Raw genomic sequence first — 23,219 nt, 5'->3', positions numbered from 1 at the left:
AAGAATGAGGCAAAGTATGCCACAGTGGACACAACAGCAAAACAGATCTTGTCCCTTAGTGACTTACCTCCATCAGAGAGTAAGTCTATTACAACTGTTTGCTAAATAGATAATCTCACTGTCTCCTAACGGTGGAGTTTTACAGATTTAATCAACAGGTGCAGTCTGCAACGTGCCTATTCTAGAAATGAACAGCCTACCTGAAAGGAGTGATCAAAGAAAGTAACAAGGAAAAAGACTAGGAACTTAACATGCTGGGTAAGGAACAGAAGCAGAAAGGAGAGACAGACTTGTATTTACTTGTATTCAAAGAACATCTAGACCACTGAAAGGTAGCTATTATTAAGGAAATCTTAACTCCAAGCTGTTGAAAGCTAGGAGAGCATCTGCAGAAAAAGGCCTTGCTCTTCCTGGCCATCTGCTGTTGGTCACCTGGGTACTGGGCTACAAGACCCTCTGAGCAGCACAAGCCCAGGCAGTGGCAATACTGCCCTGGATTTTTCAAAGGGCACTTTGATGTTCAGCAGTGACCACTGCAGGAGAGCAGTGGTCCACAGCAACATTTGCGATCTTAAACCAGTTGTCTGTAACCACAGTTGGATTCACAACACTGAAGCATCTTCAGAACCAGGAGAGGGGTTCCTGAGCCTGGCCTGGCCACAGTCCCATCATACAGTGCAGCAACTGCCAAACAGAAAAAAGCAGGCCCCCCTTCCCACTGTCCTAGCTCTAAAAATAAATTCCTTGTGGCCAGCCACAAGCTTCTGGATCCCAAAATATTGTCCCTAGCGTCCCCAAACCCCTGCAGCCCACCTCGCCAAAGCCCGAGCATCCGCTCCACAACAGCTGCCCAGCCCCCCTCATCCTCACACGCACACAGGCTGCCAACAGCGTCGCCAGCCGTCCCCAAAATGGCGGCCGCGTGCGCCACCCTCCGCCTCGACGGCGGCGGGGGAGTAACGGCCCGCGGCGGCAGGGCGCATGCGCGCCGGCCCAGGCAAGCGCGACATGTCGGCGCAGGGGGACTGCGAGTTCCTGGTGAAGCGGGCCCGCGAGCTGGTGCCGGGGGACCTGTGGGCGGCCAAAGCCTGGCTCATCACAGCGCGGAGCCTCTACCCCGCCGACTTCAACATCCAGGTGAGAAGCAGCAGCAGCGCCGCTGCCCTGGGCCTGGAATAAGGGCGCAGTGCTGTCCCACCCGGCCTTGCGCCGCGAGCCGCCTGAGTGAAGGACGGCTCGGCCAATGGGACGCGGGGGGGCGGCGGCGGCGGCGGCGGAAGCGCCAGTTGTCGGTTAATAGGCGCGACTGAGGCGCCGCTGTAGGGGCTGGGTGCAGCAGTCGGGTTTCCCCTGTGGTGAAGAATAAAGTGTTTGCAAATACGTGCCCGCTCCTTGTGTTTCAGTGCACTAAAGGAAACCCTGCTCCCAGGAATGGTCTATGAATAAAGTGAAAGTGGCGTTTTGTTAGTAAGTGGGGGAGGGGTCCTTCGTGCTTCTTGTGCGAATGAAACACGATGCAACATTTGGGTTTGCCTTTGCTAAAAAATCAGCCGTTCCTAATAGAGTTTGAAAGAATTTCTGTTGTCTGTGGTTTCGTAGCAGCTTAGGGGTTTGCATTGTATTTGACTGCACACAAACCACAGTCCCACAGTGCATCAAATTCTTACTGGTCTTTTTATTTATGTAAAATAAATCCAACTTGTTAATATTAGAGCACTTATATTAGCTTACAGAAGTTGATGCATAATTTCATGTGTAGCTGGATAGTACAAACTGCTGTTAATTTCTACAGCAGATGTTGCCACCCTTTAATCTCCCTTTCTGTTAGTCAGAGATAGGCCTAAAGCAGTAAATTAGGGACAGGCTTTTAGAGCAGAACAACTAATCTGCTTCATAAATGTGCTCAAGATAGCTAACATGCTGTCCTCCTGCGCTGCAGTATGAGATGTACACCATTGAGAGGAACGCCGAACGGACAGCATCCGCAGGTAGACTGCTCTATGACATGTAAGTAACTCAGCTGGACTGAAATAACTGCCTTGAATCAGCTGAAACTAGAAATGTTTTATTTGTTCCCATACCCGTGTCCTAAGTCATAAATACAAGAGTTTCCAGAAACATAATGCATGCGTTCTTAGCAATCTGTGTGGATAAGCTAAGCAGAAAAAGTCTTAAGACAGAAACAGGCAAAATGTCATTTTCTCCATTTGTCCATTTGTCCTGTCATAGAAAGGTTTCAGCTTGGAAACTGCTTTTGAGGTCATTGCGTTTCTTGCCCCAAACTCTATTCCAGGTTTGTGAATTTTCCAGACCAACCTGCAGTGTGGCGAGAGATCAGTGTTATTACATCAGCATTAAGGAATGACTCCCAGGACAAGCAGACACAGTTTTTAAGAGGTAAGGATGCTACTTGCTGAGTGGGTAAAGGAATCTAAAGATAAGTCCTCTGGTTACATATTTAGTGCAGCAAGTAGATGTCTTTTGAATTGTGTGTGGCTTCTTGGCTGCAGATCGTTTTGGTCACTTTAACCTTACAAACTTTAGCCAATGCACTAGGCTTCTAAAACACAAAGAGACACAAGAAGCTGACTCCCTTCATCTCTGACATAGGTAGTCTAAGTCTGCAAAAACTAAAGGCACACTCCGGTAAGTTAGAAAAGAGACTCCATAGGGGGTAAGTGGAAAGGGGCTTATCCATTATGGTCCAAATGATTTCAGAGAAGAGTGAATAATCCTAGAAGTACGGTGAGCTTGCACATATAAATTGAAAGTCATGAAAATGGACAGCAATCAGAACAGCTTGCTGGCAACTACAGGTAGTTTTGAAAGCAGGATTTACACCTGACAGATTATAATTTAGTGTTTGAAGATGTGCCTGAGGAGCTGTAAGGAGTCAGTGTATGACTCTTTATATACAAGCTATTCTAGTTGAAGAACCATTCTGCATTTTCATTGGATCTATTTATTTTTCAGAGAGAATACATACAACTTAGAGTGACAATATTTTGGTTTCTTTTCAGTGTCTCACTAGACATTTAAAGTGAAGAAGGTATCTTTCTATAAAGAAAGTGTTAATTGTCAAAGGGGGGGATGTAAGTAAAAATGGGATTTTTTTTGAAGAAGCCACTGTAAGCATCTTAAGATGTTAAATATTTAAGTTATAATATTAAGTATTCCACTCAATCACACTTGTTTTAAATCAAGTTTCGTGCAACCAAATAAACAGATAAGTATTCATATGGGCTTCTCAGAGAATCACTTTTTTTTTTGTCTGCTGCTCACTGGAGAAAGACATAAGGAAATCTTTCTCACTGGCTGGCAGAGTGATGCTGACTAGTCTTTTATCCTTTTGTCTATCATCTTTACAATCAAACATAGTAAGTTGAACAATTCTGTTTTTAAGGATTATTCGAGACCCTTCCTGGTCGAGTCCAGTGTGAAATGTTACTAAAGGCCACAGAGCAGTGTTTTAACACACTAGAAAGGGCAGAAATGCTACTGCTCCTTCTGCGGCGCTTTCCAGAGACTGTAGTACAACATGGGGTAAGAGAAAAGTAACCCATTTTAACTATTCACAGCATTGTCATTCTGGTTCTTGAGATACTGCCAAAACATCTTTTGCTTTGCCTAGTGAGTGGGGTGGGGTTTATTTGTGTTCAGTTGAGCCTGATAGTTCAGATGGCTATACCTTGAGGTTACCAGCAGCAAAGAATTACACGTACAACAAATGCAAGCAAATAAAACAAGCTTTTGCTTTGTAAAGACAAAGAAGATTCCATGTTAAAAAAAAAAAAAAGGCAGAAGAGCACAAAACAATAGTGTAGAGGAATACTATAGCCTAAAAAAATATATCGCTTCAGCTTTTCTCAGTAAGCTTTCATTTTGGGGAAAGCGCTCTGAGGTCATGACCAAACTGTCAGTACACTGAGCAGTGTACTTGCTCTGACTTATTGCATTACTGCTAGAGCACTGTAAATGATGACCTACAGTCTTTAAATCATTGCGGATAGGAACTAAGACCTATCAGCTCTAGAACATGTTAGCTAAAATCAGTTCTCATCAGGCAAGGAGTACAGTCTGTTACCACAGCTCAGCTGACAAGCAGTGGCTTTTCAAGCATTGGTAATTCCATCTCTTCCACTGATCTATGCATACCTTTACTGATGTATAGGCACATAATTTTTCTGTTGGTCTTGGTTTTGCTATCTGCTGGCATTGCTTTTACCAGTTACTAAATAGAGATAGTTTAACTAAATGGAGATTAACATATTAGGCAGTTGCTTTATAGTTGTGCTACTGATGTATCCACTGAATGATTGCTCAGCATCATTGAATCACATACTTAAAAAAAAATCCTAAAATTCAATGTTTGATTTTTACCTCTGCGTATACAGGTAGGCCTTGGAGAAACCTTATTAGAAGCTGAAAGTATTGAAGACCAAGAATCCCCAGTGAATTGTTTTAGAAAATTATTTGGTAAGAAAAGATTAATGTGCTTATTTTACTATATAATTTTATAAACTTAGTATTCTGTTAAGACAGCGTTTGTTGAAGTTAGCCAGTCTTTGCCATAGCTATGAAGCAAAATCTTTGATTTCCATCTTGCTGATTACACTATAAATTCGTTTTTCTATACCTCCATCTGCTAAATTGGTAATATTCTGCATACCAACAATTGTTTACTGTCATGGTGGCAAAGATCAGACTTGTCTAACACTAAAGAAACTTTCTAATTAGTTTTTAAACCGTTTAAACTACAGTTGTATTTCAGCAACAAAATAGATCCTGAGTTTAATGAACTGTTTTCAGGATAGAGTGATTAGGAAACTGCTTTATTCAGAACACATTCAGGCCACATTAGTCCAGCTTGACCCTATGAATGACTGTAATGCCAATTTATGCTATGCGAGGTACTTTGTGATCCTTTGTGGTATATAGTCAGCCAGAGATAAAAGCTCACATTGCTCATGGGAGAGTCTTGCTTAGAACAATAGGATTAAAAACAAAACTAAACCTAAAGCTTTTTTTTCTTTTAATATATAGTTTGTGATGTTCTTCCTTTGATCATCAACAATCCTGATGTTCGGCTTCCTGCCAGCTTGCTATATAAATATCTGAATAAAGCAGCAGAATTTTATATCAACTATGTAACTCGATCTACACAGACTGAAAGCCAGTATCAAGGTAAGAAGATTTTTTTAAAAGATTAGCCTTTCCTAAAATATATTTTAATATTATTGAAGTGCATAGTATAAATGAAAAACACTTTACTGTCTCTTGCAGAGAAGGATTAATAGTAGTACTTGATATTTCTTATATCTTTGATATCAAAATAGCTCACAATCATTTAAGTAATTAGTTTTCATAACATATGTACTGAAAATTAGGACAGTGTCCAAATCTCCTTATTCCAGCCTTACCACCTCTTGTAAGAGGGGACAGGAGTATCTAATGTTTTTTGTCAACCTTACCAGTAAAAGATGGTTACTCTGAAAACTGAAGTGTGCCTTTTTACATTTTTCCTTCTTGAAAATAAATCTGTTGGTTTGATTTGTATGTGAAGAGAAACATGCTTGTTTTCCTAGGTTCACAAGATTCTGCTGATATTATGTCTCCAAGCAAACGTAGCTCTCAGAAATATATAATAGATGGTCTCACAGAGAAATCATCCCAGATTACAGATCCTTGGGAGAGGCTATTTAAAATACTGTCTGTGGTGGGAATGAGATGTGAATGGCAAATGGATAAAGGAAGAAGGTGAGAAATGCATAGATACTGCTTCTCAAAGATGATTTGGCTTAATGCTTCAATAAGGTGGGGTGGAGAAAGATATTAACATGATGACATTCTGTATAACTTCAGTCCAGCTTTTCTTTCCAAAACACAATGTAGAGCTACAATGTGGATTCAGGGAGCCCTTTTAGATTATTTTCTAGAAACTAAACCTTTATTGACAGAAATAGTGCTTAAGAACTACTCTACTATAATGTAGGGGATTTAAACCCATAATCCTCTATTCAGCCTTTCCTAGGTGCTTCTGCAAAGAGGAAAAAACAAGGCAAATACATAGTGAAATTTTACTGATGTGCATTATCAGCCATCACTGACTTGCAACTGAGGGATTTCCCAAGCCAAAACATCAGGTTTTTCATATCCATTATGCATTCTTTCCTTCAGTTTTGGAGTCCGTGTAATAGACCTGTAATGGACTTTATTTTCTCTCTTCCTCAGAAGTTTTGGTGATATTTTGCATAGAATGAAAGACCTCTGCAGATACATCAGTAACTTTGATAGTGATGCACATGCTAAATACAAGAATCAAGTAGTGTATTCCACAATGTTGGTCTTCTTTAAAAATGCATTCCAGTATGTCAGCAACATCCAGCCATCTCTCTTCCAAGGTTAGTTTCTAATACTTCAACTTTTGTAAAAAAAATTCTTTATGATTTGATTAACATCTGAAAGTTCTTTTCTCATTAGTCTTGAAACTCATCTTTGAAGGTGATGTGAGGCCTCCATAATATCCTCCCAACATGTTAGTCTTTATCATCAGAAGTAGTGTATGGGAAACAGCCATAGCCAATCAGACCAAAGCTCCATCTAACTCAGCATCATGCCTTCAACCTCAGTTAGCAGTAGTTGCCTAGCAAAGAGTAACAGGGCAGGTGTTGTATGAGATGTCACTGAGGTGCAGTCCTACTCTTTTCTGTCACCATTGTTTATACCATTATTCCTCCAGTTTTGGTCCCCTGCAGCTGACATTTTCCAGGCTTCCATCAAGAGAGGTTGTAGGGCTTCCACAAAATAAGTGAAGTTGCATCAGGAACACACAGCAAATATTTTCCGATTCAGTTATGTTTCCTGAAGTGTATAAACTTCAAAATTGGCTTTCCTTGTATAGTTTAAGCATTTTAAGCCTCACTTAAAAATTATTTTAGGATAAATGTTAAAGTTGAGCATTTAAATTACAAGTCTTTTTTCTGCCCACCCAAATCCACATTCAGGGCCCACCAGATTGCTTGGAAGACTCTGCATTGCTTCTGTGTAGATTGACTGGAATTTTAAGGGATGACCAGAAGTTGGGGAAGTGCTTTAACTTCTGATTTGTTTAGGACTTATTGGAATAAACAGCATCATAAAAAAGGAATTACAACCATTAGTAGTAAACATTTCCTACTCCTTCACTCACTGCTAGGGAATCCCTTGCAACATTAACCATTGTTAATAGGTAATTAGTACTAACACAACAATTAGTGATTCATGATAAAGTCACAGCTTCAATTGTGCTGTACACATAAGTTTTGTTATGATTGCTTGAAATGAATTATCAGTTGAGTTAAATATTAAATATTAAAAACATAAAATATTCAAAAAGCAAATTACAGTTAAGTGACTTTACACAAAGTTAGACACAATCAGTTCAGCAGTATCTATAGATAGCTAAGCTAAGGAGGCAAATAACATGGCAACCTGGATTCAGAGAACATTAGCCACTTTAACAGATACAGGAACTGATTGAGTTGAGACTTTTTTTGCTTCTTATCCAGAAGGAAGAAGTGTTATGGTGTGGCAATGAGGTACTTTAGCTGTGCATTAGTTTTAGCTGTAGGCTCTGCTTGATTTTGAATTTAGGAAGAAAATGAGTAAAGCACCAGTAAAGTCTTCCTTTCTAAGCTGTACAGTTGTTTAAAGCTCATGTTTTCAGACTGAGCCACTGAAAAACGTGCCAGAGAATTGAAGTTAGCTGGCTTATCACATGTTGCTGCCTTTAAAACAAGCTGAAATCTCAAAGTCCATTAAAAGTAGAAGTAAAGTGAAAGGTCTCAATATTGTTTTACTGTGTAATTATTTATTATCCATATATATTTGTGTGTATATATAGCTTTATATATACAAATACATGTTGTTTTAATCAGTTTTAGGGAGGGAGATAGTCCAGATCAGTGGTCAAGGACCACATTCCTCTTCATTCACAGTTACTCTCCAGTTAGAGTGCATCCTCTGAAAGGAGGTAAGATACATCAGATATAAGAGTTCAAGAGTAGAGGTATTAGGGAGCCCTAAGAGAGGGGGCACCAGAAAACAAGAGTGACCCCAGCCCAGGCAGTGCCCTCACTAACCAGGATACAGTCATGCAGGATCCAAACACAGCAGACAGAGCAAGGTGTTGGCAACAGGGTCTGTCAACAGTTTCAGCCATGGCAAAGTCAGGAACCAGGTTCAGGGTCCATCCAGTCAGCAGCAGGAAGAAGAGGAGGAGACAGAGCCAGGACTGGAGGCAGGCTACAATGTACATCCAATGGGTCCATCCAGGAGATGGAGGCAGGGCTGGAGACTAAGACACCTACAGCACACCTCAGAAAGGAAATGAGGGGCCAGGCCTGAGCTTAAATGGAGCTGCTGGGCCTATGGATGGAGGGGGTGTGTGGAGGTCCCAGGTGAGGCTGGTCAGGGCCACCAAGGCCTTCAGCACCCTGACAGTAGGTCTGACAGAGTCTTTACACCTCTCTTATTTTGGGACTGCTTGCTTGGGACTGGGAATGAAGAGGTGCCATAATAGAAGTTCACAAAACATTTAGTGTCACAAGGAAAGTTAGGCCCTCTATATTTTCAAGATATATTTTACTCATTTCTGCTTTAGCATTAAAGCCCAGTGGTATTCAGTGCCTTTCATGCCATTTCTGCCTTTGGCTTTTTCCTCCTTCTCTCTGTAAAAATAAGGAGGAGGGCCTATGTATTTGGAGTAGGAAATACAGTGGGAGAAAAAAAGTACCTCCTCCTCAATCCAGTAGCTCTGAGCCCTGATCTGTGGGTTTCTTGTCACATGCACAGACTTGCAAGGAGCCTCTTGAGAGAAAACTTTTCAATGCATTTCTCTTACATAATTCATATCTGCCTTGTTGGGGACCTGAGAAATGAATGAGGCAATTCACACTTCTCTCATAACTTTCAGGCTGCTTGCAGGATTGGCAGGAGTTGCTGTTTGGTTTGATGTTTTAGGGCTTTATTTTTAGTGCTATGTGGTAGAAATCAATTAAAAGCACTGTAAGCTTGGATTCTAGAGCACAGGCAGAAAAACACAACATCTTTTTGTATGGCTGTGTATAGCTTTCATTAATGTGAGAAAGGCTCTGCAGCCCAAGTAAAGGATGAGGTTTGGTTTGGTTTGGTTTTGTTCAGGACAGGAGGTTTTTGAATAAAGCATACAGTATGCTTGCCTGCTACTAAGAAAAGCACATTTCTGGAAAGCAAAGCACTTGCTTAATTGGCATTCATTTAAAGCAGTACAAGTAAAAGGAAAACCCAGTCCTTCCTACTCCAGTGTTGTAAGTAGGCAGCTCTTTAGATTTTAGTGATAGAGCTGTTCCAGTTTCTCAGTTGTGGCACTTTCATACCAGTTTTCTCATGGGTGCTATTTTCTACATTATGACGTGGCTCTATTTTAAATTCACATGGGTTGTGATGGAACACAGTGGAATACATGATGATACAGGAGAGGTGATTTAGAGTGTATTGTAGCCTTTCTGTAGAGGACATTTAAATGGGGGTATCTAGTCTGAACATAGTCGATGGAGATAACACCATTACTTGTTAGGCACGCCATGTTAGCTGTTCCTTGTAGCATGGACTTCTGTTGTAGTGGCCTCCTTACACAACCCTTTTGAGTAAATAAAAGCTTAATACAGGTTTTCTTATGTCAAGAGACAAAATGGATTCTTCTTATACTAAGATACCAAATCAAGTTCTTTGCAATTATGAATGAGGCCTTAGTCTTGTATCCTTCTGCAAACACAAACAGAAAAAATGCCCCTGAAAATACTTGTCTGTTCTACTGTCTTGTCTGGCAGAGGTTTTAAAATGGGAAAACAGATTAATGGATTTCCCCTTTCCCTCATATTTCTCTTTGTCTGGACTCCGCGCATCTATGATACTTGATTGTGTGTTAAAAGAGAAAATGTTTTGGGAGAGAAGACTTTCTCAAAATTGACCACATACTAATTTTATTTGAGATTAAGGAGTGTTGTTCCATTTTATAGCTAATTAAACTTATGCACTGAGATCTGGGATAAGTTGTACCAGATCCCACAGGATGTTCTGTGATGCTAGCGGAAGCAGAAATGATGTCTTCTGTGCTTTAAAATGAGGCTTCTGTAGAGGCCTGAGGAGTGATGATGGTTTCTGGCAGTCAATTAAAGACTTCATTCTGTACAACTGAAATCACTGGGAGCAAAGCTGACACTGAATGATCCTACCAGAGAAATCTCGTGATAAAATAAACCGACTTCTTTGAGGCATCAGTGCCTGTCAGTATATTGCTTTGATTTCTTATAAGAATGTGCTGGGAATATTGCTGTGCTTTGCTATGTTTACGGCTGTTAACTCCAGAGCTATTCATTCTGTTTACCGGTTCCATAATAGTATTTATTCGAAGATAAATAATGTTTGATGAGAAAATACATGCTGCCTGAACGTATCTTCTGGCTACTTCATAAGAAAAGGGTTCAAAAATATTCTGAAAGTGTCAAGGAAGCTCTTGTGATGTCTGATAAATGCATTCTGACCTTTACCATAAAGGCTGCTTTAAGAAAAGCGTGGCTTCACCAACATGGTTTAAGCTTATGCAACATAATTGAATTTAATTTCCAATTGTATTCTCTAGAATTTTAATCTTACCCTTGAAGGAAACAAAACCAGCGTGAAGTAGGCATGAGACCTTTCCAGTCAGTTTAGAGCAATCTTGCATTTGTTTCTCTTCAAATCCAGGTCCAAATGCTCCAAACCAAGCCCCACTGATTCTTCTTGAGGATGTGACCAACATCTATGGTGATACAGATATTGATCGTAACAAACACATACACAAAAAGAGGAAACTTGCAGAAGGAAGAGAGAAAACAATGGTAACTTCTCCAGACTATTTCCTTCTTAACAAGAATGGCATTGTTACTGGAATTTAGACAACAGTGGTTTTGGTACAGATGGAATAGACATATTTTTAGAGGTACCCTGAAATTGCAGGTTATGACCACTGTATTGTTGAATGACCTCTTTTGTGATACTGCTTATCACGCTATACCACTGAATTTCTTCATAGCAAAACAAATTGTTCTAACATTAAAACAAGCTACATGAAATATGGAAAAATCACTTAAAGGCACTTGTACTAGGATCTTTCAGTCTCTAGTACACAACTGTTTTCATGTGTTAAGTGGAACTTTTGTGACTTTAGAAGTAAGTATAAGACCTTTGAATTAAGTATAAATTAAGTATAAGACCTTTGAAATAAGTATAAATTAAGAGGTGAACCTTTTTGTTTCATACTGACTCTTAAGCAGAGCTCAGATGATGAGGATCCTTCTGGGAAGGGGCGAAGTCGCCATATTGCAGTAAATAAGGCAGATCTTGCAAACTCTATTGAAGTATTAGAGAGCTTTAAACTGGCCAGAGAGAGCTGGGAGCTGCTGTATTCCCTGGAATCACTTGACAAAGGTAAGGATAATTGCAGGAAGTCTTGCATTTACACTTAATTGTTGTAGTTAAGAATCATTTTAGTATTGTTAAAATCGAATTCTGGTCATTGGGAATCCTTAAAATTCCTTGAGTCCTGAGTATTACTGGTCTGGGTTCCAAAAGGAAGCGTTACCTTCTTATATTTCTGATTTTTTTTGCTTCTGGATTTTGTTCTACTCTTCATGCATCTTTGCTTGTTCACCCACACTTTTCCTGGAAGCAGCTTTTTCTGAAGGAGCAGTTGGTTAGTAGTGGCACTGATAATAGTAGGTGACCACTATAGTTCGTGCTTAAGAGGGTATTAACTGTGTCTCTCCCTTTCTGATAATATCAGGAATGATAATCTTGAAACTAAGTTTTTCTTTTAAAAAGTAGTACAGAACAGAACCACTTAGCTGCTTTTAGATTTGTTGGACACTGTGAAGAGAAGTGTAATAAAAATGTGATTGTATAGGAAGAGAGTATCCTATATCTTAAAGTTTTCACATTTTTATTGTTTCGTGTTTCATTTTTCAATTCAGCTGTATTTTCATAGATACTTTTTTCTTAACTGAAAACTGTGAAGTGCTTCATTTTCTCTTCTCTCCTTTCTTCTTCACTCTCTGACAACTTATACAGAGTTCACCAGAATATGTTTGTCGTGGAAGACGGACACTTGGCTTTGGTTAAGAATCTTTCTTACAGACATGATCATCTACCAGGTAAAAATAAAGGAAAAAACAGTAAAAATGGTGCCATTGCATTGCGCTTCCTTCCAGTGAATAGCTGTCATGATTAGCTAGTTTGACTGCTGTAGGTGTCTACTGATTTTATCCTTTAAAGTGTGACCCTTTTTGGGATGGAGTCATACCATTTTTATCACAAGCTAGATACCTTGCTTGTAATACTCCTCTTCTAATAGCTGTTTGTCGAGTCCAGCTAGTTTTGGCATATGGAAGAGACCACTGCGTTGGCATTTTAAACAGTAGATATAGTCAGTCAGAGGGAACAGAAGCATAGTTTATTCATCTGTCAAAGCATCTACTGGAGCACAGTCAGAGAGGAGAATTTTCAAGCAGCAGAAGGTTTTAAGATGTCTCAGTTCAACTAAAAATTTATCATTCTAATCAGAAATTAGGCTGACTGTACTCATTCCACATACCATCCACAGAAAAAAGGTTGTTCTTTTCTGTTTCCTTTGGAGATCTTTTTTTTTTTTTTTTTTTTTTTGCCTAAACCTTTACCTTAACAAGAGCTATTTCAAACTTCACTAGACTAAAATAAATTAATGATTAACAGACCATGACTATTTGTTTCCGTTATAAATGGGATTTTATAAACAGGCTTTTTAAAGCAGAATTCTGTTCGCGTCTTTTGTCTTCTCACTGCCTTGCAAAGGCTTGATCCACACTCCTGTACACACCACATCACTACAGTGTTTTCTGTTAAGTTTTTTATTTGGACACCCTCTATTTTGAAAGCTTTCTATAAAGGAATTTTCATTTTTATCCTTTGACCCATTGTATACAGAAGATCCTAACAGTCTTTTTATGTCTTCTTTTTAAAGGGACAATACAAAAAGGCAATTAGCAGTCTGCATCACTTGGCAGCTCTTCAGGGCTCTCATTCGCCACAGCAAATTACAGGACAAGGCTCACTAGAAAATCAGAGAGCGCTAATCCAGTTAGCAACTTGCCACTTTGCCCTTGGAGAATATAGGGTACGTACAGCATTCCACGCACTGGTCCTTCGTTGACTGGTCCTGTGGCTCCTGTTTGTGCCTTCTTTTGAATTTTCCTATTAGCCTGCTTCCCACAGGATATTGGGCAGATCCAAGCCAGACTCTACAGAAAAATCCCTGCTTCACAGGGAGAACTACACGCCCTGCCACATCTAGCTAACTTCCCATTAGCATCTCTTGTATACCATCTACTTGGTGGTTATGATTTGGGGGGTTTAGTTATGATTTTTCCATAGCTACAGGTCTTTAAGTTGTCTGTAAGTGTAACCTTGATTTGAATTGCTTAACTTTACTGTTACAGTTTTAAAAATGAAGGGAAGATTCTTGTGTGTAGGTCTCGTGGGAGAGGCAAGAAAAGGGTTATAGAAAATAAATTTCTGTTATCTTCAAAAAAATGCAGTTGCCAGCTGACGGTATATGAGACTCCAAAACAATATTGTCTGGCCTGACCTCTGAACTTGCTTTACCTTTGCAATAAATACTTTGTTTTTACTATTACAGAAATGCATGGTGGTCTGAAGTCAGTCAAGTGTCAGAGCTAATAATAAAGACTGGGTCATATGGGATCTAATGTCATGCTCATAATACTGGACCAGTCTTCTTTTTTTCCTCTCCAGCTTGCTACTTTTTCATTAGAAATCTGACTATATATCCCCTCAAACTTCTTACAGTGTGGGAACTAGCATTAAAATTTATACCAATTCCATCATGCCATCACATTGCCATTTCCATTTTCTGTTTTTAACATGGGCTGAACAAGCTTTTAAAAACTTTTATAAGAACTACTTCAAAAACCTAATCCTTCAAAACAAAATAGTTTTTGACTGCAGTTATATTGATCTTACATCATTCAAATGAAGAATGCAAATACATATTTTTTCACAATTAAAATGGCTTGTATAGCCTCCCAGAGATAGTTTAATGAAATTCTTATCAGAGCTATTTCTTTTTGCCCAGCCAAACTATGGTAAACATTAGTAAGTCCACTTAAGTTCCAGTTGTGACTGTATTTTTGTTTTGCAGTCAGTGAAAGTTTTAATCGTCATTAATGTATTTGAATTTTAAGAACTTTGAATGTAGACTCAGCATTATTGTCTCTCTGTGTTTTTTGTTTGTAGCAAACATGCGAAAAAGTGCTTGACCTCATGTGCTATATTTTACTTCCAATACAAGAAGGAGGTAAAGTACAAGAGGAGCAACCTAAAGTCAAGTCTAAATTCAGGAAAGGTATGGAGTTGCTACTATTCTAAATCCAGTGTCAGCTCAGTTTTGGTTCATGCATTTCTGTTGAGTGTATAATTCCTCTCTTTTTGTATTGTGAAAAGGGAGGTGTTCTTTACCCTCTCTTGTATTTTGTGAAATGTTTTCCTACTTGTACCCATTGAAGTGTGTTGGTGACAAAGTCCTACCACAGAAAAAGAAAAGGGAAGAAAAACTTTTTAAATCTTTAACTTTACATTTTGAATAATTTGCAACTTACCTTCAAAGTTTTCCTCTGTACCTGATGTTAGGCAGTTGCAGATTTGTATTTCTTCATTCTGATTTCTTGAAAACTTAGAGAATCATGAGACTCCTAAAGAAGTATATCTTACAACTTCTTTGTTGCAGGGTCTGATTTGAAGCTTTGGCCGTGTACCAGTAGATCTATCATGCCCTATTGCCTTCATCTGTTACTAGCTTGTTTCAAGGTAAGCTATGGTCAAGGCTCCAAATTCTTTCATGTGTCTAATGCCTAAATTATGTAGCTGGGGTCCTGAAACTGCATGGCCTTATCCTGGTGGTGAAGTGCTGTGCTTCAGGTGCTCCACACCTTAATGGATCGAGGGGAGGATTGGTGAAGAAGAGTTTGCTCTCTCTTTTTACCAAACTACCATATTCTCTTCTGTTTATATTAGTTTTGGGCAGAGGAGATAGGATTCATCTCAAAATATTTTTATCTGTATCCAGACTTTTGATATAATCAGTGGAGAGAATTTGGTATTTTGGATGGAAATTTCCAACCTATTTTAAGTGTTAGGGCAAAAGGAAATACACTCTTAAAAAGCTTGTTTTATATTTGCATAGATGTAGGTGAGATTAATCCCATATATTGGTAAAAGCAATGTGTCTGTCCTGATTTTCTCAATGTCAATCTTTTCCCTGAAGCTCAGAGCTTTCACAGACAGCAGAGATGATATGGCATTGGGCCACGTGGTTGTTTTGCTTCAGCATGAATGGCCAAGGGGTGAAAGCTTGTTCCTGAAAGCCATCAACAAAATCTGCCAGCAAGGAAACTTCCAGTATGAGAATTTTTTCAACTATGTTACAAGTATCCTTTCTCCAAATAAGACTGTCTTTCACATCCAAAAGTATGTGCTGGGGTGTTGAAAAAGCTGTTAGATAGTTTCAGCAGCAGCTCTTCTCTATGAATTAAATTTTGCTTTTATTTACATACCAGGCAGGCCTCTCCTAATTGGTGGCAGTGCACAATGGACTATAAATATGCCCACTGTTTTATGTTCTGGCACTTAAGAGCACCCTTAAATACATTGTTATTGCACTTCCATTCAAGGAAATGGCAGTTGCTTATGCTGTTAGTGGAAGTGATGGCAGTCTTTTCAGTTTAAGTGGGCCATTGTACTACAAGACTCTTGTTTTGCTACCCCATCCTTAACCATGGATAACAAAATGGTAAAGAAATGGCACCTATGCTTGAAGGAGTTGAATGATTTTGTTTTTCATTTATCAAATATTTGGCATGGGTAAGATTTTCAGAATGAGTTGTATCAAAGTCCAAGCAATGCATGTCTGATTTATGTAGTCAGATGTATCACGTGTGCCTTGATCAGCGTGTACACATGGTCAGCGTAGTGTTTCACCTGATCAGACATCTAGCCATGGTCATTAGGAAGCAAGGCATCTAACTCCTATCTGAGACGACTAAATTAAAGGTCTGTTTGGAGGTAACAATGAGGGAGGTGTAAAAAGAAGCCATTTGAGGAACAGGAATTGAAAAAGAACAAAAGGCACTTCCTTCAGCCCGAGCCTCACTGTGCCTTTACTTTGATACCATGCACTGCCAAAAAAGACAGTAAAAACAACCAGGGGAATTCGTTTGGAGAGAGATGTTCTTAATGACTTGAGCTTTCTTTACCTCTGTTTGATTTGCACATATGGAAAGAAACTGACTGATGTATATATCGTACAGCTTGAAAAGCCATTTCTCTTGAAATTGAGGAGAGTTAGGAATACATGCTGTGATCTTCTTTACCACTTTAAGAATGAGATATTTCAGTAGCTATAACTTTGACTGTTCTTTCAGCAATGTGGCTTCAGATATGAAGGATAAGGAGGAAAGTTTATCAATTTTTCGCTATTGAAATCTTTAATATTTTCTTCAGATATTGATATGCTGGAGGAATTTGCTTATTTAAGAACACAGGAAGGAGGGAAAATTCATCTGGAATTGTTGCCAAATCAAGCAATGTTGATCAAGTAAGGATAAGAAAGCTTTTAATGTTTTCTTTCAAAAAAAGGAAGTATGTTCTGGTTGTCTTTGTATTCATGTAGTCCTCTTGATAATATGCTTGTCATGTCTTTAAGGAGTTTAAATTTAGTGGATTCCTTTAAGGAGTTTGAACAAGGCCGTGAGTTTCTTTTTCTGAACCTCCCACTCAATTGTGGACTCCTTTATGGGGTTACTCAACTTTAAACTCCTCTAATTTTTTACAGAGCTTTGTTTTTAAATGTTGTATTTGTTTTACAAGGATTGACATTACAATGATTACAGTATTGCTCTTTCAAACAGAAGCTTGCACTCTGTAGGAATTCTTTAAACAATTAGGCTTGCGTGCAAGGTGTTTCTAATAGTTTTTCTGAATAGTAATGCTGAATGGAAAGTGCTGTTTGTTGTAAACAAAGTTATGAAAGAGCACTGAATGATGAAAAACTTACATATAAAGCACAAATTAAATTACACCCCAAGTAAACTCTAATCACCTTGCTGCCTGGAACCAGCAGGTCATCTCTTGCTATGTACTGAACAAGCTTATTCTGCTTGGCTTATTAAAAGATGCTGGAGGAAATTAATAATTTGAATTAAATTCCTGAGTGTTCTTAGCTTTGAGTCAAGACTGAACAAGTAACTGCTGAAGGGTTTTGGAGGCAGAATGTTTTGGAATATCATGGTTGTTTATTAGAACCTGTGGTATTTTCTTTTATAAGATGGGGACTGCAAAAGTTTGTCAAACTTCCAGTTTGGGTCAGTGTATTCTGGCTATTTGCTTTCTCACTAGAAATGGGCTAAAGTTTTCAAAAATGAGAGCCTAAGAATAGATAACTGGATCCAAATTTGGACTCCTAAATAGATTTCCCAAAGTTAAATAACAAACTTTGTCAGCATGAGAAGTACGTAATGATGTGAAGACCAGTGCCATTCTTTTGCAAGTTTCCCCCCTGCTTTACAGAACATAAGAGAAGGCATTGGCCAGTTACAAAACGTAGCACTGAAGACCATGGCTGGTAGTGTCTTAGCTGCTGTCTCCGGGTAGCTGTAATGCTTCAGTGCTGTTTCAGTATGTCACAGCTTTTATTTTGATTTCCATGGTAGCTGTTACTTAGTGTTTTGACTCCACCAGTCAGGAAATAGGTGATGAGCAATGTTGCCAGCAAGGGAGAAATCACTCTTCGACCTCCTTTCAGTCAGTGTTAGGTCTCCTGAATGATGGAAGTGTCTGGGGAGGAGAGGTCCATTTTTTTGTGTTTATTCAGCCAAAATGGCCAAATGTTCTGTCCAACCCAAAGGGCTGCATACAGTGCCATTATGTGATAGAAACCACTTCATCAGAGAGCTGGGAGCTGATGGGAGGGGAGTTCAGGGTGTAGTTCACTAATAGGAGATGACATCTGCTCCTCTGGTACCCCAGATACTTATTTAGCTGGGCTGGGCATGAGGCTCAGAGGTGATGTGACTCAAGGGTGTTAACCTCGACAGTGTTGGTTAGCTCACTGCCTCCCCCAGCTGGGGTTTTGACAGAAGTGTGCCAGTGTAGTCCTGTTTCCTGGAATGTGACATAGCTGCCTTTAAATGGTTTGTAATCTTTGTGTGGTTCAAAACCTGTGGGCTGGCTTGCATCTTTCAAAACTATGACCGGTTCTGGTTATTCATGCTGCTGCACCATCTTCCTAATAATTAGCAGAGACAGCTCAGATATTGTTCAGTCGTGCTCAGGAAGACTCATGGGATTTTGCCACAGTAGCCCAAAAACAGAGCAATGACTCCTTTGCCTGGTCTTTCCTCAGGATAAATGTATGTAGTGGACCTGCATCTTAATTGATAGGAAACGTGTTGCAAATATTGTATGTTTAAATAAGGACACCTTTTGGCTTCATGACTTACCTGTAAATTCCGCATTCTCCTACCAGTGTTTTTGCTCAGTACCTTACATTTTACAGGAAACTATATTCTACTATATATATCTACTATATGTATTTACTGTATATCTACTATATATATATGTATACACACATACTATATATACACACACACACACTATATGCCTTTTCCTGAATCCAGGAAAGCAAACTACAGTGTGTATTTCAAAAGCTGAAGTAAGATCTTGATGGCCTGCAGACTAATACTGAGGTCCTGTAAAATGTATACAGAGCTTGTGAGGTTTCCCTTTCCTGAAATCCATTATGGGACTTTGAAGGTCCATGGGTTTTTTTTTCACTGGTGATATACCCAGCTTATTCTGTTTGTGCTGTCAACAAGACTGTCTTCAATGAACTCTGAATTCAGCTATTAAGTGCTTTTGAACTGCATTCTAGACAAGCATAGTTTTACTGATTACACTTGGCAGTAGTGGCAGTATTGCCTCGTGAGTTAAGGAGGAAGAGAACAGTGTGCAAGAAATGACTGATTAATATTATGCTCTTGTTTTTGATAATCGTAGTCTAATAGTAATGCTATGCAAGACTGTTAATTGCTCACCGAATGCTGGGTAAACTTGATGTGAAAACTGATGAGTTTTCTCTCTGGCCACACTTCCATCTCATCCCTGTGGAAAGATGAAGAAAATCTCAGTTGGTTTGAACTGCAAAAAAAAATCATTAAGAAGTGTAATTTCTATTCCGATTGCGCATTTGGTATGTTTAGCTCTGACCATAGATCTTGTCTATTGTCATGAAAAATAGTTGTGCAGAATCCCTTTTGTAAACCTGCAACACCCTAGGACCAATGCCATCTTGTTGTTACTTTGTATTTTCTGTCCCCCACATCCACTTTGGAAATATTGGGCTCATTCTTGCCAAGAACTCTTGAAAAATTATCTCATTTAATTAATACTTCTTGTGAATATTTTATTTCAGGCTATTGTATCTAGTTGTGTTTCTGTACTGCTAACATGTCCCTTCTTTAATGCGATTGATTTTTTTAGCATAGATCTCCATCAGTATTCATTAATAAATTAAAGATACTAACCAAAATGCCCATGTGTTAGACCTGAAGATAGGCCCCTAACTCTGCATCTTAGGTATGTGAGTCTTGCTTCTCAGCTCCCTGTTAGCGTTTGTGTGAGCGAATGGTGACACAACACTCTCAGAAGTCAAACCTTGCAATTGGTGGCCTAGTAAGGTTTAGGTGTTATTTGGAGAGACTTAGGTTAGGAAACTAGACCTGTACTCTATGTAGCAAATGTCTCAGTTGCAGGGGGCATTGGATTTGCTTTTTGGATTTGCTTTAGGCTGGGAGCTTGAGATTTATATTCTGTGCTATAGATAAAACACAGAGATGGGGACTTAACTTCACAGAGAGGGGACAAATTGCCTTTCAGCTGAGACAGTTTTTGGTGCTAGTCCATGCAGCCTCGGTCATAAATGCTACCTTGAATATTCCTCTTGCCAGAGAGACGTTGTTCTGAGCGGAGTATTTGTGCTCTGACATTGTGCCATCCTGTAGCAGCCTTGTTTGCGTGTGGTTTCAATTTGGGAAGATGAAAAAGGCCATCTGTGTGCTAATGAAAAGATACTTACGCAACCTGTGACAAATACTGTCATGTACTCAACTTGGCTGATACCCGCTGTGCATGCATTTGGCTTGGGCTCAGCTGCAAATCCCTTAACTCCCAGTTGTGGGCTCTCCCAGTGCGCTGACATGCTCTCGCCAGCCCCGCAGAGGAAGCTGGGCTGTCCACAGCGCTCCTCTGATTAAATCTCTTTTGATTGACATGCTTCCTGGAAAGAGCCGTGACAGTTCATTGTAGTACAACTGTGAATTGTTTTTGCACCCACCACTGTCCTTTCTCACGGTGTATCTTTCTAAAAAATACGTATGTATATTTAGACCACAATCGCAGACCATCCTTGCAGTGAAATCTGTGGCTATTTGCAGGTTTGATGCTGTTAGGGTCCTGTGCCCCTTCAGCTGCTCAGTGATCATATTGCTGCGTGGTCTCCTCCTTCTCTCTTGTCCCTTTTTCTGGAGAGTTGTTTTGCACCAGAGGGGGAGTTGGTGTGTGGGTGTTTGAATGCTGCTATTTGCTGTTTTTTAAAGGACTTCTAGCCCTCCCATGGGGTTACTGCAGCAGGAATTCATACCTGTGCTACAGCCCAGCATACAGACTGCTGACAGGTACCAAGTGGAAAAACCCCACTCATAGTGTGCTGTGTTTTGTCAACATGTTTTACTGCCCATGATTTTCAGCTCTTTGTTGTTCAATATTTATCCTTTTTTTTTTTCTTCCATTTGTGCCTACATTGCCTGGCAAACCATGTTGTACTATTATAACATTTCTTTTTCTTTTTCCCATAAGTTGCCAGTATCCGTGTTCTTTCAATTTAATAATCATTGTTGAATTTAAACAAAAATGTAGAAATCGCAAACAAATGATACCAATGTCCAAACACACGCTAGCAAAAGATTTCATATGCAAGTGAATAACCCTTTCCTTTCTAGATAATGAATTTCGGCATCCATTTGTAGCTATTTTTCTTCATATAAGTTGTTCTGAATTCCGTTTTCTGCTGTCTGTTATGTGACAGGCAACTTCAAAAGTGCTGCTGGCTTGCTCAGTAGCTGCAGGGTGCATACCATCCATTAGGTTATAACTGACCATAGCACCCACCTGCCAGCAACGTTTGAGGCACTAAGATGGAAAACAGGGCTTACCCATAAACTCCAGCTAGGCAGTGCTGCTTTCAGAGCTGTTGTGCTTCACCCAGCCTAGCCCATCAATGAATTGCCCAGTACCGTCTCCACGCAAGCCCTTTTGCTAATAATGATTACAGTCTTTTCACTATCCTCTTTGCATTTTCCACGTTACAGATGTCTCTACTGTTCTGGGTGAGAGAGTGGGTACAGACTTCTTTGAGAGGTCACCCCTCAAATGCTGGACTAGCTGATTTAAGTGAAGGTGGGGTGGTACTGTGGGTGAGCTGCACTTTGTCTCCTTTTTTGGTTCCTGCATGTCTGGATTGGCAAAGATTCCTCTACCCTTTATTTTTATTTGCTTTCTTTTTCTGTGCTTGCTGGGTTCAGTCCAGCTCTTCCCTTGTTAGCCTTGACACAGGATTTGTCTTGATCTTAGCATTTTTACTTTTCTAATTTCCTTTATGCTGTTCCTTTCGTAGTGCTACGGCATTCGTTTCAGAGCATGTCTTTTGCCTCCTTTACCTAAATAGGGCTTGGAGGCAGATGATACAAAGTCTTGGTCTTACTATGTCTGATTCTGGACCACTGTGAGTAAAGCTTCATGTTTTGGCATTGCCAAACATCATTCTAAGGGCAAGACTTCAGGTCTGAAGTGCTGCAGACCAGCGTGGCTGTTTGGGGACAAAGAACTGTTAAAAAGAATGGCCTTGACTGGGGCTGTATCCCCAGTGCTTCTCCAGTCAGCGTACTTTGAGCTTGATCAGTAGCAGGACCTTTGTTCTATATGAACCCGAGTCCTGAACTTTTGTTCACAATAGATTTAATCCCTGCCCAGTGTCTAGCAGTTCCATGAACAGCTGGCTTCTGCTGATCCACACTCACAGCCTGGCCTGCTTTTGTGCACTGTGTTGGCCCATGAGGTGTTCTCCATACCTTTTATTAACCCCAGAGTTGATCCGTGCCCATGGGATCATATAACTCCTTGCTGCACTTTCCTACTGGTACAAGATGCCCTCTGCTCTTTGTGGTGGCAGCCACATCTGCCCCTGCTCCTGAGAACGCAGGTTCATCTTTTTGCTTTTCTTTCAACCCCAGCCATTTATAGAACAAAGAGGAAGTGGAAGAGATAGTGGAAAAAATTTTCCTTCCCCAGACAGAAAGAACTCTGTACATGCTGGGTTTAGAGAGCAGACATTCCTGTTAGCTAGAGCGGCAACACTTTTTTTTCCCTCCAACAGCTGCTATAATCAAAGTATTGAGAGCATAGGTGCTTATGGAATTTCTAACTGTTGTAAGCTATTAAACACTATTTAAAAAAAAAATAGCATAGCATGCGCTTTGGGTCTCCTTATATAAACTCAGGTATGGACAGTAAATACATGGTAAATGACATGTAGTACCTCTTAAAATACTGTAAGGCACACAGTAACCCTTATTTAATCTTGTCTCTCTCTCTTTTTCCTTCTGACTTAAGGCATCATACAGTTACCCGGGGTATAACCAAAGGAGTGAAAGAAGATTTCCGCCTGGCCATGGAGCGCCAGGTGGCACGCTGTGGGGAAAATCTCATGGTGGTCTTGCACAGGTTCTGCATTAATGAGAAAATACTGCTACTTCAGACTCTTGCTTGAATGGACTGGACCATGATGCAATGTCTCTTATGGAGAGAGGGGAAGGCTCTTGAATTAACAGCAGCACCACTGTGGAAAATCACTTGTCCATATAGTCACAAGTTCCCTATTAGTTGCAGGTTCTGCAGTACACAAACACTGCTCAGTGTTTGTTCACTGCTAAGTTTTCTTACATGGGTAGAACAGACTTTATAAATAAAACTTTGTTTAAGAAGTCTTCTGTAATGTCGTG

At 39.8% G+C, this 23,219-nt stretch overlaps 1 protein-coding gene across 7 annotated transcripts; it reads left to right on the top strand.

Moving 5' to 3' along the window:
- The first annotated feature begins 945 nt into the window (after window positions 1–945).
- INTS10 (integrator complex subunit 10) lies at window positions 946–23,201 on the top strand. Of its 7 annotated transcripts, none has more exons than XM_026116691.2 (18): window positions 946–1,137; window positions 1,940–2,007; window positions 2,294–2,397; window positions 3,404–3,543; window positions 4,395–4,476; window positions 5,044–5,184; window positions 5,586–5,757; window positions 6,232–6,401; window positions 10,765–10,898; window positions 11,334–11,487; window positions 12,127–12,209; window positions 13,055–13,207; window positions 14,347–14,455; window positions 14,837–14,916; window positions 15,374–15,536; window positions 16,609–16,702; window positions 20,760–20,837; window positions 22,831–23,201. In XM_026116691.2, the coding sequence occupies exons 1-18, from the start codon at window positions 982–984 to the stop codon at window positions 22,985–22,987; spliced, it is 2,238 nt and encodes a 745-aa protein (XP_025972476.1). In that variant the 5' UTR covers window positions 946–981; the 3' UTR covers window positions 22,988–23,201. The 7 variants fall into 7 exon arrangements, with proteins under 7 accessions (XP_025972476.1, XP_025972475.1, XP_064366334.1 ...); XM_026116690.2 differs by having other exon boundaries at window positions 11,331–11,487; XM_064510264.1 differs by having other exon boundaries at window positions 1,909–2,007; window positions 11,331–11,487.
- Window positions 23,202–23,219: the final 18 nt, after the last annotated feature.

This window comes from Dromaius novaehollandiae, chromosome 4, assembly GCF_036370855.1.
Source record: "Dromaius novaehollandiae isolate bDroNov1 chromosome 4, bDroNov1.hap1, whole genome shotgun sequence".
In the NCBI taxonomy this organism is placed as follows: Eukaryota; Metazoa; Chordata; class Aves; order Casuariiformes; family Dromaiidae; genus Dromaius; species Dromaius novaehollandiae.
This window is presented reverse-complemented; position numbering and strand designations above follow the sequence as displayed.